Source organism: Nicotiana attenuata, chromosome 6 (genome assembly GCF_001879085.1).
Source record: "Nicotiana attenuata strain UT chromosome 6, NIATTr2, whole genome shotgun sequence".
NCBI classification, from domain to species: domain Eukaryota; kingdom Viridiplantae; phylum Streptophyta; class Magnoliopsida; order Solanales; family Solanaceae; genus Nicotiana; species Nicotiana attenuata.
In genome coordinates, this window is record NC_031994.1 from 97419350 (window position 1) to 97435466 (window position 16117).

Consider the following 16117-nt stretch of genomic DNA (forward strand, 5'->3'; position numbering starts at 1 on the left):
AAAATGATAAAATGCGAGAGTCTTATCGGTGAAAACCCTCATGGGCACCATAAGGCGACGGTGAGTTGAGAAAAAGAGCAAAATGAGAGAGGCTTGATGGTGAAAACCCTTCAGGGCACTACAAGTCGACTGAGGATTGTGGATCAAATAGGACAATTGGAGTGCTGAAGCCCAGTTTCACAACTTAGAGGCACAACAAGAGTTGAAGATTAGACTCGCTTGACAGATCAGGTCACCAATCCAAAATGCATGTCATGGTCAGTGGAGATGGCCTTCAAATCAAATTAATTTCTACTTTGTTCTTTTTCCTGGGTAAAAAATTTTCTTGTTGTTGATACCCAATTTTTTCCTGTATATTTTTATATACAAAATACCTTTCAAATAGCATAGGAATGCATATATAAGTATGTACAAGAATTTTTCTATTTTTTCTTTAATTTTTTAAAGATTTTTAAACCGATTTTATTGCCCTATTTTACCAGTAAAAAACCAATAATTATTCCCCAAATTATCATTTTGATTCACTTATTGTATTCTCATATTTATACCAAAATATAGCTAAGGTAAGTTTTGCACATTTTTTACAAATTATTTAGTATTTTTAAAGCTAAATTGCATATAATTGCAATATTAGCCTATTTTAAGAAATAATTGCGTTTATAATTACAAAATTGACATATTATTAGTCAATTTAGTGCCTTTAATTTTATTTCCAGAAATTATTTTACTATTTTTTATAAATAAAAAGGAAAAAGTGGCTATTTAAACACTAGCCCTACTTATTTCAATTTTAGCCTAAATTAGCCCCCCAATTAAACCCAATTTCAGTCCCAAATTTCCCGGCCCAATTCTTAAATTACCCGCCCCTGACCCAATTGAATACAACCCGCCCGGCTCCCCGTTTAATCCAGGCCGTTGATCAAAATGATCAACGGCCACGCTTCATTCTTTCCTTTTTTAATTTACCAACCCCCCGTTAACCCTAATCATTTTCACCAGCCCGCCGCCTCTGAAACCCTCCACTCTCTCAAACTCTCTCGAATATTCTCAAACCCTAGCCGCCTCTTACCATCTCCGCCCTGAAATCCACCGGAATCGATGGCCTCCAAGGCTACGAGAGTCCTACACCGGCCTCCTATGGCTCCTACGTGCATGATCTCTGAAGGTTCATACCCAGACCTCTATCGATTCGGAGTTCCACGGTCATCTCCGGCGTTGCTCCGGCGTACCATGGTTGTTTAATCCTGATTCTGACCTCTCCGACTTAGATCGGTGACCTTTCAAAGCCTTTCTAATCTCTAGGGTTCTTCTGAAACCCTTACCCTTCGAGGTTTTCTCTGATTTCTTTAGATCCGTTGTGTATCTACGCTTTCCCTGATCTTTCAAATGATTCCCTTAACTTTTCTTGCAAAAATCACTTTCAAAACCTTTCTTTTCCGATCTAGGGTTTTTTGAAAATGTTCAAGTGTTTTCTGACTTTCTTTTCTTTCGTGTGTATTTGCCTCTATGTTGTTCTTATATTCTCTTTTACCATGTTTCTTATATGCTTCTCTTACTGTGTTTTCCTATATTATGGTCTCGTATGTTTTTCTACTGTGCTCCTATGTTTCTCTTTTGTCACGTTCATGTATGTTCTTCTATTGTGTTCTCGTATGCTTTTCTACTATGTTCTGGTATTTTCTTCTACCATGTTCTGGTATGTTTCGCCTACTATATTTTTTACTGTGTTCTTAATGTTTTACTATTTTTCTTCTACTGAACCTTGTTTAAGTTTCTTCTAAAAGATCCTCTTAAGCATGCTTTCCTACTGTTCTTAACAGTCTTTTCTCATTATGCTTCGAATTAGTTTCTTCCACTTTGTTTGCTTCGAACCATTCTACTGTGTTTGCATGTTACTTAGCTATCATGTTTCTCATGAGCTCTGTTGCTGAAAGAAGCGTGTTAGAAGTTTCAGTTCTTTTCTGAAACCCCAAAACAAGTTTTCGATTCAATTGCTTGCCCTCTCATCTTTGCTTCATGATTTGCTTGAACTAGGGTTTTTATTTTTAGAACCCCTAACTCTTTCAGACCAACATCGAGTTTGGACATCCGTGTTTGCATATGATTCCGGATTTTTACTAAACTCTTCTACACTGGATTTTCTATTGATGACATGACAATTTGCTTTCATGGTCATTTGGCGAAAGTTAGAAATTTGAAGGTTTTTGAGAAGTTTGACCGAGAGTTGACTTTTTGATATCGGGGTCGGATTCCAATTACGGAACTTGGAGTAGGTCCGTAATGTTGAATGTGACTTGTGTGCAAAATTTGAAGTCATTCCGGATTGATTTGATATGTTTCGGCGCAAAATATAGAAGTTGGAAGATTTGAAAACTCATAATTCGATTCGATGCGCGATTCATGATTNTCATAATCCCTTCTAAATAGGTCTAATTGATTCCCTTTCCATTGTTTGCTGATTTCCCTTAAGTTAAAAACCTTTCCCATCTTTTTGACTCGGTTCATTCATACAAATCTCAGACCTTGTGATGTACTAACTGTTAATTGATTTTCTTACCATATTTGTACAAACCGTGTATTTCAAAACCCTGTCCTTAAATAACCCTTTTATGTATGTGCCCTTAATTGCATGTTGTGCATAAAGTGTTTATTCAATTTCTTTCCTTAATTGGTTTTCACCCGTTTGAATCTGAATCCCTTAATTAAAGGGAGTCTTGTGTAATTGATTGACAATCAGTTCTTCAGCTATTTTCTTACTTTATTTCTGCTTGATTTTTACACTATAAAAGGCACACCCCTTTTTCACAAACACACGATTTACAATCCTTCACTTCACAATTCACAACCTCTTCTGAACTTATACTTACTCATAATAATATTCTCTCTTTGCCTGCACTGTGGCCTGTTCACAAGATCCATTGTTTTTTCTCTATTTGTTTCGTTGAAACTAGTATGTCCTAATTTAAGCTTCAGCATCATCACAATGTGTTTATTTACAGCTTTTGTATCCATGTCTACTTTACTGCTGCTGCAGAGTTAAATATTTAAACTAGCATGTTGATTCCTTTCTGTTTGTTTGTAATGAATCCCTACCCCCTATTACCCCTATGTGTTTTGAGTTATGACTTGAGGCATGGCAATGCAAGTTGTTGTCCATGAGTTAAGTTTGATCCATGGGGATCTTAACCTCTAAACAATATGTGTTAACAGGCCTAAGGGTGTGCCAGCATCTCCCATTGCTGGGTATGCCCACCAGCCTGCTTTTGCTTTTGCAACTCCGCATTCCCTATACCCTTATGTGTACAGATTTAAGTTGTTTCCTTTTTCCCTTTCCCCTTTCAAAATTCTGCTTCTGCACTTGCACTCTCTCTTAGTCCCTAAGTTCTGCCCCCCTTTTGTGAGCCTTGCCTTGGGACCTTGAGTTCCCTCTAAACTTGGACACCTGAGGGCTGGCCCTTCCACACTGCACTATGTCTTAATTTGGTAATGCATTTGGGTATGAGCATTGCCCGGAGTCCTTTTCGAGGCTCTTAGGGAACTTTGACACATCCAAGTGGGAGAAAGTCTTTGGAACATTGATCTCTTGTAGTTGGTTTACTTCATACTTCAGACAGGAAGCCTGAATCAGGCTCTCCTTGGTTGTACCTTTTCTAATTTCTGATGTATTTTCTTTTATCTTCATTCTGGGCTGTAATAATTTTATAATAAACTCTCGGGGATGGCTAGTGAAAAAGGGAGGGGTACCCATATATGCAAAGGGGTAGATATCTTGCCTATAGGAGTTTCTGAATTTCTGCATTCTCATATAGATAACTTGCCTATAGGAGTTTCTGAATTTCTACATTCTCATGACTTGCCTATAGGTTATTTCTGAATTTCTGCATTCTCTCATATCTAGATAACCTGTCTTTAGGAATCCTGCATTCTCTCATATATAGATACCATGTCTATAGGGATCCTGCATTCTCTCATATAGATGCCATGTCTACAATTATTCGAAATCAGAATTCTGCATATGCATATAGAAAATATGCCTATAGGTCTTTCTGAATCTTGCATATCCATTTTCATTAGGCAAACATGTTTATAGGCCCTTAATCAGTCAACTGCAATTAGATATCATGTTCATAGGCTTTAAACAAAATTCAGCACCTAGATATCATGCTTATAGGTTTTCTGCATTTTACCATGTCTGTTAAAAGAGGCTTAAAGTCAACAACGCATAGAAGGCATGTCTATAGCAGCTATTAATCAAGTCTGATCGCTTCACTCGCTTATAAGTCTAAAACCAGTAATAATGCCTTACAAGTTGCAGAGCTAATGATCTTTTGCTAAGACTCGCCTTTCTTTAATAACTGACAACTTTTTCTTAAATTGGTATGTATTCAGTTTAATTCATTGTTTCTTGAATCAGTAGATATCATGCCTATAGGATCTTCGTCCAACACCTAGGCAAACCATAGGGTTAACTTTATAAACCAAATCAGATTTTTATTAGCTACAACCAACAGGTAGGCCTGCTTCGAGCTTCATATCTGAACTATGTAATAAATCAATCTGCTTCAACCTGTAAGTTTTAATCAGACCCTAAACAGTATGTATAAGTCGTGCTAAAATTATGTGCTTCTCTGTCAAAGGAGGTATATCTGAGCCTTTTATTTGTTTATATGCTTTCCCCAAATAAGCCAATATCTCCTCCCTTTAAGATTAGTAGTCCCAAGTACCTCCGGGGCTGATAGGATTGGGGCGGGTAATAGCATGCAATAGGTAAACGAGACCATTCCGCGCTTTAATACCTTAACGGGGTGGGAAAGGGTAGATATGGATATAATGACCACGCGATAACATCACGTGTAGCCCCTCATTGAGGAGTGATTAAGGATGTTGTGTGGGGTGATCCATATTATTAATAAACCTAGGACCCCCTTTCCCTTTGTTCTTTGTTTCTTTTAAATCTTTTAAAACCATTTCTTCTAAGAAAATCAACTCTCTTTAGTTCTTTCCGACTTTGTTTATTTGTGACCATTACATGAAAATCCCCTCTTATTTGAAACTCTTACTTGCCTTTGTATTTAAGTCACAACAATAGTTTGGCCGGGAACCACACTAGTGGATCCTGAGGGGTGCCTAACACCTTCCCCTTGGGATAATTTCAAGCCCTTACCCAATTTCTGGTTACTTGACTCAAACCCTTCTTAGTGTCCTAATGCACTAAAATCATTAGGTGGCGACTCTTCAATCCAAAACCCAATTCCCAAAAGGGAACGTGTTGTCTTCCCAAATGTCATAAACCCAATTTTGTGAGAAAAAGGGGGCGCGACACTTGTTAGATACCATCTCTTCTCGTTTTTTCCCTTATTTTGTTCCTCTTGTTTTGTTTGAGTCCCTTTGGAGTCTGTTTTTGTCGAAACAAGTGAGAAATGACTTCAAAATCTGCTACTAGCTTTTTAATCACACAAAGCCGAGTAAGGGAAGCACATCAAAATGGCATAAGACACAGGAGAATAATGTGTGCACTGAGTTGGTGATAATGGATGTTCTTTGGGATTGACGTAAAATGCAAAGATTTGGTGAATGTTAGAACACAAGTGCAATGCATCGGGCATAAGGTATTGGACTTGAACGAATCAGGAATATTTCTTGTGATAAGGGTTGTTCGGAAAAACGGTCGCGCGATATCAAGCACTGTCTTCCAAGTTGAAGTCCAAGTTGATCGTGACAACTGCAAGAGAAATCGCCCTCGCAGTCAAGGCCACAAACTAACCACCATGTTTTAAACTCACAAGTTTTCTTTGTCTGAAATAGAGATGAAGACTATGTTCATATCAAAGCTTGGAGGCTTGAATTTTTCAGGTGTAATGCCCCAATTCTGCTTACGCAAAGGCTATTGAGAAAGATCACACATTACCCCTAGGAGACGCGCTTCCTAGTAGGGGTCTTTCAGATTATACTTTTTAGGAGACGCACTTCCTAGTATGGGTCATTTAATTTTATCCCTAGGAGATGCACTTCCTAGTTTGAGTCATTGATTTTACCCCTAGGAGACACACTTCCTAGTTTTGGGTCATTTAAGTTCATTCCTAGGAGACACACTTCCTAGTTTGAGTCATTGAAGTTTCACCCCTAGGATACCCACTTCCTAGTCAGGGTCTTTCAGGTTATATTTTTGTTTTAGGAGACGCACTTTCTAAATTGAGATTTTACCCCTAGGAGACGCACTTCCTAGTCAAGGTCTTTCAAGTTATATTTTTGTTTTAGGAGACACACTTCCTAAGATGAGATTTTACCCTAAGGAGATGCACTTCCTAGTCTGGGTCATTTAAGTTCATTCCTAGGAAACGCACTTTCTAGTTTGAGTCATTGAAGTTTCGCCCCTAGGAGACGAACTTCCTAATCTTGGTCTTTCAGGATACACTTTTAGGAGACGCACTTCCTAAATTGAGATTTCACCCCTAGGAGACGCACTTCTTAGTTTGGGTCATTTAAGTTCATCCCTAGGAGACGCACCTCCTAGTTTGAGTCATTGAAGTTTCGCCCCTAGGAGACGCACTTCCTAGTCTGGGTTTTTTCAGGATATACTTTTAGGAGACGCACTTCCTAAATTGAGATTTTACCCCTAGGAGACGCACTTCCTAGTTTGAGTCATTGAAGTTTCAACCCTAGGAGATTCACTTCCTAGTCAGGGTCTTTCAGGTTATACTGTTTAGGAGAAGCACTTCCTAAATTGAGATTTTACCCCTAGGAGACGCACTTCCTAGTTTGGTTTCATTCAAGTTTCATCCCTAGGAGATGCACTTCCTAGTTTGAGTCATTCAAATTTTACCCCTAGGAGACGCACTTCCTAGTTTGGTTCATTCGAGTTTATCCCTAGGAGACGCACTTCCTAGTTTGAGTCGTTTGAGTTCATCCCTAGGAGACGCACATCCTAGTCGAGTCTTTAGTTTTACTCTCATCATTGCATCAATAGCATAGGCGATTTATAGTTTTGCTAATAACTCACAAATCTTCCTAGTGCAAACTGGGGCAGAAAATTTTATTTGTTTTGTTGTTCTGATCGCAGGCACCCACCTGGAGAACGAGGGAAGTCATTTCAGAAGTCAATTCAAGTTAGAAGTAGCAGAAGCTCGCCTCAGGAATGCGAGTCGGTAGTCCGAGATAACTAAAAGAAGAAGTCTCAATCCAGAATGAAAGAAAAGAAAAAAAAAAGTAAATCCAAATGCAGAAGCAGACGAAAGATGTGAACTGCTCAAGACATGGTTGAAGTTACGAGCACTGCATGTCCGGTCTTGATCCAAAGAAGTCGTGGAAGAATGAATCAGCACCTGCAGCTAGCAAGCATCAAGGTTCAAATCAAAAGTCTGCATGAAGAACCATTCAAGACTCAAGATCAAACTTCAGTAGACTTATAGATACGAATCTTGTAACTCATAGCTGATAGGCTTGCTTAGTTCTTTTAGATTTTGATTTGATGTAATAACAGGAACTGCGGACCAGAACCTTGATGGCACGGCACTTCACTCGACTCTCCACCTCGGTATCCTTCTCCATCTTTCCTAATTCTGAACTACATGTGACCTGATTCCTTTATCGCCAAGGATATGTAGGCAACTCAGATACCAGGGCTCGGTCACAATCTCTTGTCCATCTTTGTTTCGTTTTGAATAAGCGTCGGGTTATAAATCAATTACGTTGCTTATTGTTCTTTGCTCTTCGAGTTTTCGAGCAAAGAGGGGCAGCTGTAAGCACGTAACTTTTGACCCACGCAACTTTTAAAAGTAGTACTTTTAAAAATATTTACTTATTTTCATTTTTATAGAATTTAGCCTATTTTTCACTTTTACTCTAATAGTAGAACATAAAATTCGAAAACACAAAAAATAGTTTCACTTCATTTTTTTTTACCTCATTAAATATCTTTGTAAAAAATATTAGCATTTTTGGTAGTAGTATTATTTTAATTTTGCGATGATTTTAATCTAATCCTATTTTTATTTTTAGTATGATATTTGAAAAATACCAAAAATAGTTTCATATTTTATATATAGTTTAGTTTAATTAATTAGATTGATTTTTGCATTATGTAGTATATTATCTTATATTAAAAGGGATTTAACTAAGGTTTGGACATTTTTTTTAGCCCAATGTTAAGGCCCAAATCTGAAGCCCAGACGCCTTACCCATGCCCAACTCCCCATCAGATTTTCTTTTTGAATTCTCAAAAAACCCTAACATAAGCAGGGGGCAACAGCTGAAGACAGCTCCTCCTCTCTAAGACTCCAGCGCCCACCGCCCCCCTCTTTAACCAAAAACCCACCGGAATTCCTCCAGGCCACACACAAATGACCCATCTCCGGCGAGCGGAACCCTAGAAGAAGAACCCTAAAAAACCCTTCTAGCACACCCCCCTCGTCGCCGCTCCTTCTTCTTCACCTCACAGCAGACCGGCCGCCGCTCCCTCACCACCAGAACTGGCCGGAAACCGGCGACCACACACACACGAACAGTAGCGAAAAACAGAGGCAGAGAAATTAAAAAGGAGTGAAGGTTTTCTGATTTTGAGCCTTTCTTCTAATTTTGTGTTCATTCACAGAAAAAAGAATCTCAAAGAATTATAGTTTCTTTTAGTTTGTTCTTCCGATTTCTAAACAGAAAACACAAAAAAAAATTATTAGTTTCTTAATCTGGTTTTCAATTATGGATTGCATCTGAGGTGTAGCCGAGGGTCGATTTGCTTCAGTTGTTGGTTCGAGTTTATTTCCGTTTCCAGTTCCAAATTTGTTTGTCGCTGTTTTATTCGTTTCTGTTCGGATTTGTCAACATCAAATTTAATCGATTCCCTTGTTTTACTTTTTGGTGTTATTAAAATATGATAAGAGCCATAATTAATTAAATTAGGAGGTGTTTGAAAGTAGGTTTGGAGGAAATCAGTTGTTAAATGGCTTAAATACATTTTTGGGTAGCATATGGATTTGTTTCAGTGATCATTTTTCTAATCACTTATGAACTTATCTTTTAATTTTAAAGGTTGTTCATGTGTATAGACGTGAGGTTAGTTTTGGGTCATGCGAGCTAATGTGAAAATATGCAGAAACGAGAAGTTTGTGAAATGGGTTTCTATTTTTAATCTTAATTGGGGCATCTTTGTTGGATTAGTTTAGAAATAGTTTCATTCAGTTGGTTCTCTTTCGCATGGAAGTTGCAATGTGAGTTTTCATTTTGCTATATGTTTTAAGGTTGGGGCGGAATATAAGGGATATTGACGGCTCTTATCATACTTTAATCCACCATTTTTCATTTTGATTATTTAGCTTTCTTTTGTTTGTTCGTTTGCCCCGTGTGTTTAAATGCCATAGTTGTCTGATACATTTTGCTTGCATTTCCCCGCTGGGATTGGAAAAAGATCGAACCCACTAGTATTTAATTAAACTATATGCTCTAGAATTGGGTTCGGTCTAAATACATGGAAATAAAAAGTCAAAAGGAGAATGAGCATGAAATGAATTTTATTTACTTTAGTTTGTTTTTATCTTTATCTTTATTCTTCTTACTTAATCTCTAGGAGCATGTTTAGGCCGACCACCCGGGTAGGTAAACTTTAGGTCTTTTCTTTTATTCAAGGTGAGAGGTCGCCCTTTTGTTTATTATTTATCAGGGGAATACCCCGTAGACTCTGTAAATATTTTATTCAGGGGAATGCCTCGCAGTATATGTAAATGGGCAAAGGGTCAAAATTGCCCCTCTACTATTGTTTATTGGTTACTTGTGCCACCCATTACACTTTTCGGCCATTCTCGTCCCTGCCGTTAATTGAAGTTTGAAAAAATATCCCTAACCCTAACGTTTTGACACTGTGGCAGCTGACCACATCAATTTTATCCATGTCAGCTGCCAAGTCATTAATTAATCACACCAAAGATCCTTCCTACAAGCTCTATTTTCAGCTAAGAAATCAAAATTTAGAAGGGACGCCAAAGGAGGAGAGGTTAAAACCAAGGGACGCATGTCAAGCTTAATCCTATTTTAATCATTTTGATTTTCTTCAGTAATTGGTTTCTTGTGTTTCTTTTTTCTTTCATTTTGGACAAAATTCGAATCATTATTTTTTTTACTAATTATTTAGATATATAATTTGGTTTAATCAATTGTATATCATTAAAATTTCACCATATTTTTTCTTTATGGGCATGTAATTAAAATCAAATAAGTTACTCACTTGGCATATGTTTAATTCGCGAATTTTGCTCACTGTACAAATGGATGGCTTAAAAGGATATCTTCTAATACTCCTTTTTTTTTATTTTTGTACAGATCTATGTATGTGTGCATGTTTTCTCCTGACTTTTCCATTTTGTCGAGCACCTGGCATGGTCGACTCTGCAAAATTTGTTTTCTTCAGATTCGAGAAGATTGGCCCGTTGTTGTTGTCGTTTGAGGTGTTGGGAGCAATCTCCTCATCATCAGAAATCATTTCGCATTGGTTTTGGTGATTTGGACGGCCGGAACTCCATTTCCGGCCACCTGGTGCTCATCAGAGAGTTGCAGAGGTTTGGGGACGACGATTGGCACGGTGGAATAGCTAGTATGAACTAAATGAAGTGGCCAGAAATTTTTTTTGTTCATGATAATTGTGGCCCTCTCTGTAGCTGTTGTACGAGGATTCAGTTCAAGAATCAAGTATGGGATTTTTCTCGTCGACACTAATATTAATCCCGTTTAGTTTTGAACTTTGGTCAAAACGGTCCTTAGTAAACAAAAACGTGCCAAAACAATACTGAAAGTGAATTGCAGCAATCACCTAGCTTATGTCAGTATGTGCCAAATCGGATTGGCTGCCGTCTTGGTTTGGATTAATTTTGAAATAAAATCAAAAATCCATTTCGGGTTTTCATGTTCACAAATCTGAATATTTAATAGATGTTCAGTGATTTATTGTTTAAATCTTCTAAAAATCATTTATTTGTGTTAGATTTGGAGTTTAACACTTATTTCATCAAGATTTAAGAGAAGAAAACTTGAAAAGTCCATTTCTAAATAGTGAAAAGAGTTGAAGAACTCTTCAAGTTCTTCAAAATCTGGAAAAGTCCTTGTGAAAAGAAAAATGAGAACAATAATTGTTGCTGTTTTCTGGGAATATGAAGTTACTTGAATCCGATTTGGGATTGTTTGGTTGTAACGGTGGTTGGAGAGACGACAAAGATGTCGACTGAAATGGAGTCTGTAGGGTTTTAACTTGGTGTGATTAATTAATGACATGGCAGCTGACATGGATAAAATTGATGTGGTCAGCTGCCACAGTGTAAAAACGTTAGGGTTAGGGGTATTTTTTCACACTTCATTAACGGCAGGGACGAGAATGGCCGAAAAGTGTAACGGGTGGCACAAGTAACCAATAAACAATAGTAGAGGGACAATTTTGACCCTTTGCCCATTTACATATACTGCGAGGCATTCCCCTGAACAAAATATTTACAGAGTCTACGGGGTATTCCCCTGATAAATAATAAACAAAAGGGCGACCTCTCACCTTGAATAAAAGAAAAGACCTAAAGTTTGCCTACCCGGATGGTCGGCCTAAACATGCTCCTAGCGATTAAGTAAGAAGAATAAAGATAAAGATAAAAATAAACTAAAGTAAATAAAATTCATTTTATGCTCATTCTCCTTTTGACTTTTTATTTCCATGTATTTAGACTGAACCCAATCCTAGAGCATATAGTTTAATTAAATACTAGTGGGTTCGATCTTTTTCCAATCCCAACGGGCAAATGCAAGCAAATTGTATCAAGCAAGAGACGTTGATTAGTATTCAGAGTCTTAGGCCAAAAATCAAATAGGAGTCTTTGTACAAATAGCCAGGCATATTCATTTTTTAATTTTTTTAGCCGGTTTACATTAATTATACATTTATTATACATAATATACACATATTATATAATGAATTATTTATATATTATATATCTTTCGGTTATTTTAAGTTTAAGTAGTTGGGTGGACGACTATTTAGGTTAATAGCATATTTGGTCAAGCTTCTTTTTTGGCCAAAAGTGCTTTTTTGCCAAAATTAAGGTGTTTGGCCAAGCTTTTTGAAGGAAAAAAAGTGCTTTTGAGTAGAAGCAGAAGCAATTTTGGAGAAGCAGAAAAATGTAGCTTCTCTTCAAAACACTTTTTTGAAAAGCACTATTAAGAAAAATATACTTAGAAGCACTTTTTAAAAGCATGGCCAAACACTAATTGTTGCTTAAAAGTGCTTTTCAAATTAATTAGCCAAACAGACAAAATGACAAAAGAGATTGCATTAGTATACTATGGAGAGCTTTATGTTAGATCAATTTTTGAAGGCCAGTTTGTGGGCTACTCTTGTATTTCTATCAAATAGCTTGATCTTGGCCTGCTACATTTTGGATTCTAAAACAATCTGCTCAGATTCTCAACTCCTGCTTTTTTTTTTGCTTGAGAAAGCGGAACTGACTAATTTTTACCTTTCCTCATCATTAGTTACCGAGAGGTTAGAAGTATATATTTGCTTGTTTAAAACAACAGTAAAAAAAGATTGGCTGGTTTCAAGAGTGTGGTTGCACTGTTACCAAGAGATTTTATCTTTTGCAAGATTGGCTATGCAGTCTATCGAAATAGCTTCTCTATCTTCACAAATGTAGGGTTAAGATCTGTATATACACTACCATGCCCGGACCTCACTTGTGGGACCATTCTAGGTATGTTGTTATTGTTGCCACAAAGAACATGTGGGCACTGAACAAATGTAGCATCATTATTAGAAAATACTCCCATCGTTCGCCTCAATCTATGTTACTCGGACTCTTAAAAAATGTTGTTGGGTGTGTGTCGGATCCTCCAAATTTAGTGCATTTTTGAAGGATCCGACACGAGTACGGCAATACTTTTGAAGAGTCTGAGCAACATAGGCCTCAATGGAATGAAATGAAGGTTTTCAAAGATACAGTAGGAGGAGATGAGTATAAATAACTCAAATGACCTCAAACTTCATCTGTTCATCTCACAGCTAGTCATATTTCCAGGTTAGAAGCTCTAAATCTGGCTCTAATCAGTAAAGAATATGTTTTGGTGGTTTTGTCATTGTAAACAGAACCTTTGTTGTATCCTCCATTTCACCACTAGAATGAAGAGCATATAAGCCAAACTATTTCTTCCTATAGAGAAAAAATGATATGAGAAATAAAGGGCAGCTCAGTGCACTAAGCTCCTGCTATGCGCGAGGTCCGGGGAAGAGCCGGACCATAAGGGTTTATTGTACATAGTCTTACCCTACATTTCTGCAAGAGGCTGTTTCCACAGCTCGAACTGAATGTAAGTCAAATATATATATATATATATATATATATATATATATATATATATATATATATATATATATATATATATATATATATATATATATATATTTTACTTACATTCAGTTCGAGCTNTATATTTTGGGGGGGTGGGGGTGGCAGAGCTTATGAACAACCAACAACAAGACCACATCATAGTCAGCTTCATATGGAACAAAAGACTGCAATATCATAGCAACTTTACATCATATTCAGACTATACTGGACAGATATCAACATATAAATTCACTACATTCATGTCGAAACCACCCTAAAAGGTTCCACAAAACGTACACAGTATGATAAAAAATCAAGTCAATGACCACTCAAAGAGATAAAATTAGACTTATGATGGCATATGTACAATAGTTGAATAGGGAAATGTACACGATCGTCGGATCAATGGCAGGAAAAAAGAGTGCTTCTAAAGGCATGTGCTGAGAACCACAAAGGCAAGGTTGAGCTGTTTTTTACAGAGTACATCTCCTTCCATACTCTGGCTGTTTCTGCTATACCAAAACCTGCTTATGTGTAGCAAGGTAAAGATAGTTGCCAGTTTGACTTATGGAGAAATTCCCGGTATCCCTCTACTGCATCAAAGCTACATCTGTAGCTCCGAGCCGAAACCACCTTCGACGTTCCACACAACATATACAGTATGACAGGATATCAAGAAGACGACCGCTCAAAGAGATAGGAGTCAGACTAGTGATAGCACTATGTACAACAGTTGAATAGGAAGATGTATACAATCCTCGGATCAATGGCAGGAAAAGAGAGTGCTCCTAAAGGCATGAGCGGAGAACCATAAAGGCAAGGTTGAGCTGTCCTTTACAGAGTACATCTCCTTCCATACACGGTTGTTTCTTTGATATATCAAAACCTGCTTATGTGTAGCAAGGTAAACATAGTTAGCAGTTTGACTAATTGGGAAAATGCCTGGTACCATCCCTCTGATGCAACGAAGACTCACTTTGTCCACCATTCGCCATTCTTCCTTCTCATAATTTTCCATTACCCAAATAACCATCCAAGCCTCGTATATCTGAATCACAGACAAACATCCATCCAATTCCAGCAAATAAACCCGACTCCTAACTCCACAACTAATTTCCTCAGGCAATTGTATTTTCCTCCAAACATCAGTAGCTAAATCAAGAACAAGCATACACGAACAACTATCCGTCAACCAATGCAATCCACCATTAATAAATACAACTTGGTTCTTATTCATACGCGTGACTTGATCGTCCTGCAACGACACAAACTTCCTCCATTTGTTCGATTCCGAATCATAAACCATGCATATAAACGTCCTCTCGGGCCTATGACCAAATGACCTATGATAACCAGCTAAAACCACATTGTACTTTTGTGTTATCAAATCACAAGCCAAACCAACAAGAGTGGCTTCGCCATCGGGATGAAACCTAGTAATAGGTCTTTCCCTACTTCTAGGAAGCAATTTATATTCTCTAGTCAATGGATTACAAACATAATAAACATCCTTATCAGGTATACTAGATAAACATAATAAACCATTACAAGAACCTCTAACTTTGACCCTATCTTTAACAAAATCCAATGAAAATTCAGACACCCCTTTTAAATTATCAACACAAATCAAACTAGATCTTGATTCAGATGAAGGCTCACTGACCTGAACAAGTACCATAGGATTCTTAACTGAGAGTTCATTATATAGATTTGTAAAGTATTTATCAGATATTAATTTGTACCAAAGTTTGCATACAATTTTTGTCTTAAAAAGTGATTTAACAGGTAATCTAGCAAGAATCTGAAGAATTACTTCATCTGGGAAAATCCCAAATGGTGAATTCATTTTAAAATTTGTTTTGGGGGTTAAAAATTATGAGAAAAAAATTTATAGAAATGGAGTAAAGACTCACCCTTTTTCACATTTTTGAGGTTTTTTTGCAATTTGATGAAGATGGGGGGATTGAATTAGCTTGGAAATGGAAGAAAATAAGGATGAATTTGTGAAGCTGAACTATCAGATTTTGATGTTGGAATATAAACAGAAGGTTATCAATTTCTGAGAAGATCAGTGAAAATGGAACGGCTAATTCTCGATTTTGTAACAGAATATGCACATTTATTGCCATATGGGCCTTAAAATGGTTGAATAGTACAGTTTCCATTTTGGGCTGAAGCCAGGGGATATTTTTAAAAATAGTCAGATTTACAACTGGTCGTTCAAAAATAGCCCAATTTCAAAAGTAATTGAAATTTAGCCACTTTTTATATAAAGATAAATCTGAGCGAAAATACTGTTCAAAATCCGGAAAATACTCCAGTATATTATGCTGGAGTTCCAGCATAAGTACACTAGAACTCCAGCATAATATACTGGAGTTCCAGCAAGTATAATGGTCCAGTATAATATACTGGAGTTTGGAGCACCAGTGCTCCAGTCTCCAGTATATCATACTGGAGCCAGCAAAGTATACCGGTCCAGCATAATATGCTGGAGTTCATACACAAGTGCACCGAACTCCAGTATATTATGCTGGACCGGTCTCTATTGCAGCAAAACGGTGGCTATCTTTCATTGACTTGGTAAACGCTGGCTATTTTTGATTGATCAGTCCGAAAACTGGCTATACCGTGAAATTTTGGCAATAAACATGTGTAAATTAAACCATATAGCCACTTTTAAGCATGTTATTTAAAATATATTCATAATTTATAGCTTATTTAAAGATTAGTCAATTCGCTCAAACTTCAGGATATGATATTCTGAAGTT

At 37.2% G+C, this 16117-nt stretch overlaps 1 protein-coding gene across 1 annotated transcript; it reads right to left on the reverse strand.

The window, feature by feature from the left end:
* On the reverse strand, positions 13495-15457 carry LOC109227548 (F-box protein At5g49610). Its single transcript, XM_019392750.1, has one exon. It carries the CDS (start codon positions 15190-15192, stop codon positions 14110-14112), a length of 1083 nt encoding a protein of 360 aa, XP_019248295.1. The 5' UTR covers positions 15193-15457; the 3' UTR covers positions 13495-14109.

Bases quoted from the DNA above. Each gene is read 5' to 3' on its own strand.
- LOC109227548 (XM_019392750.1), bottom strand. From the start codon at position 15,192: ATGAATTCACCATTTGGGATTTTCCCAGATGAAGTAATTCTTCAGATT.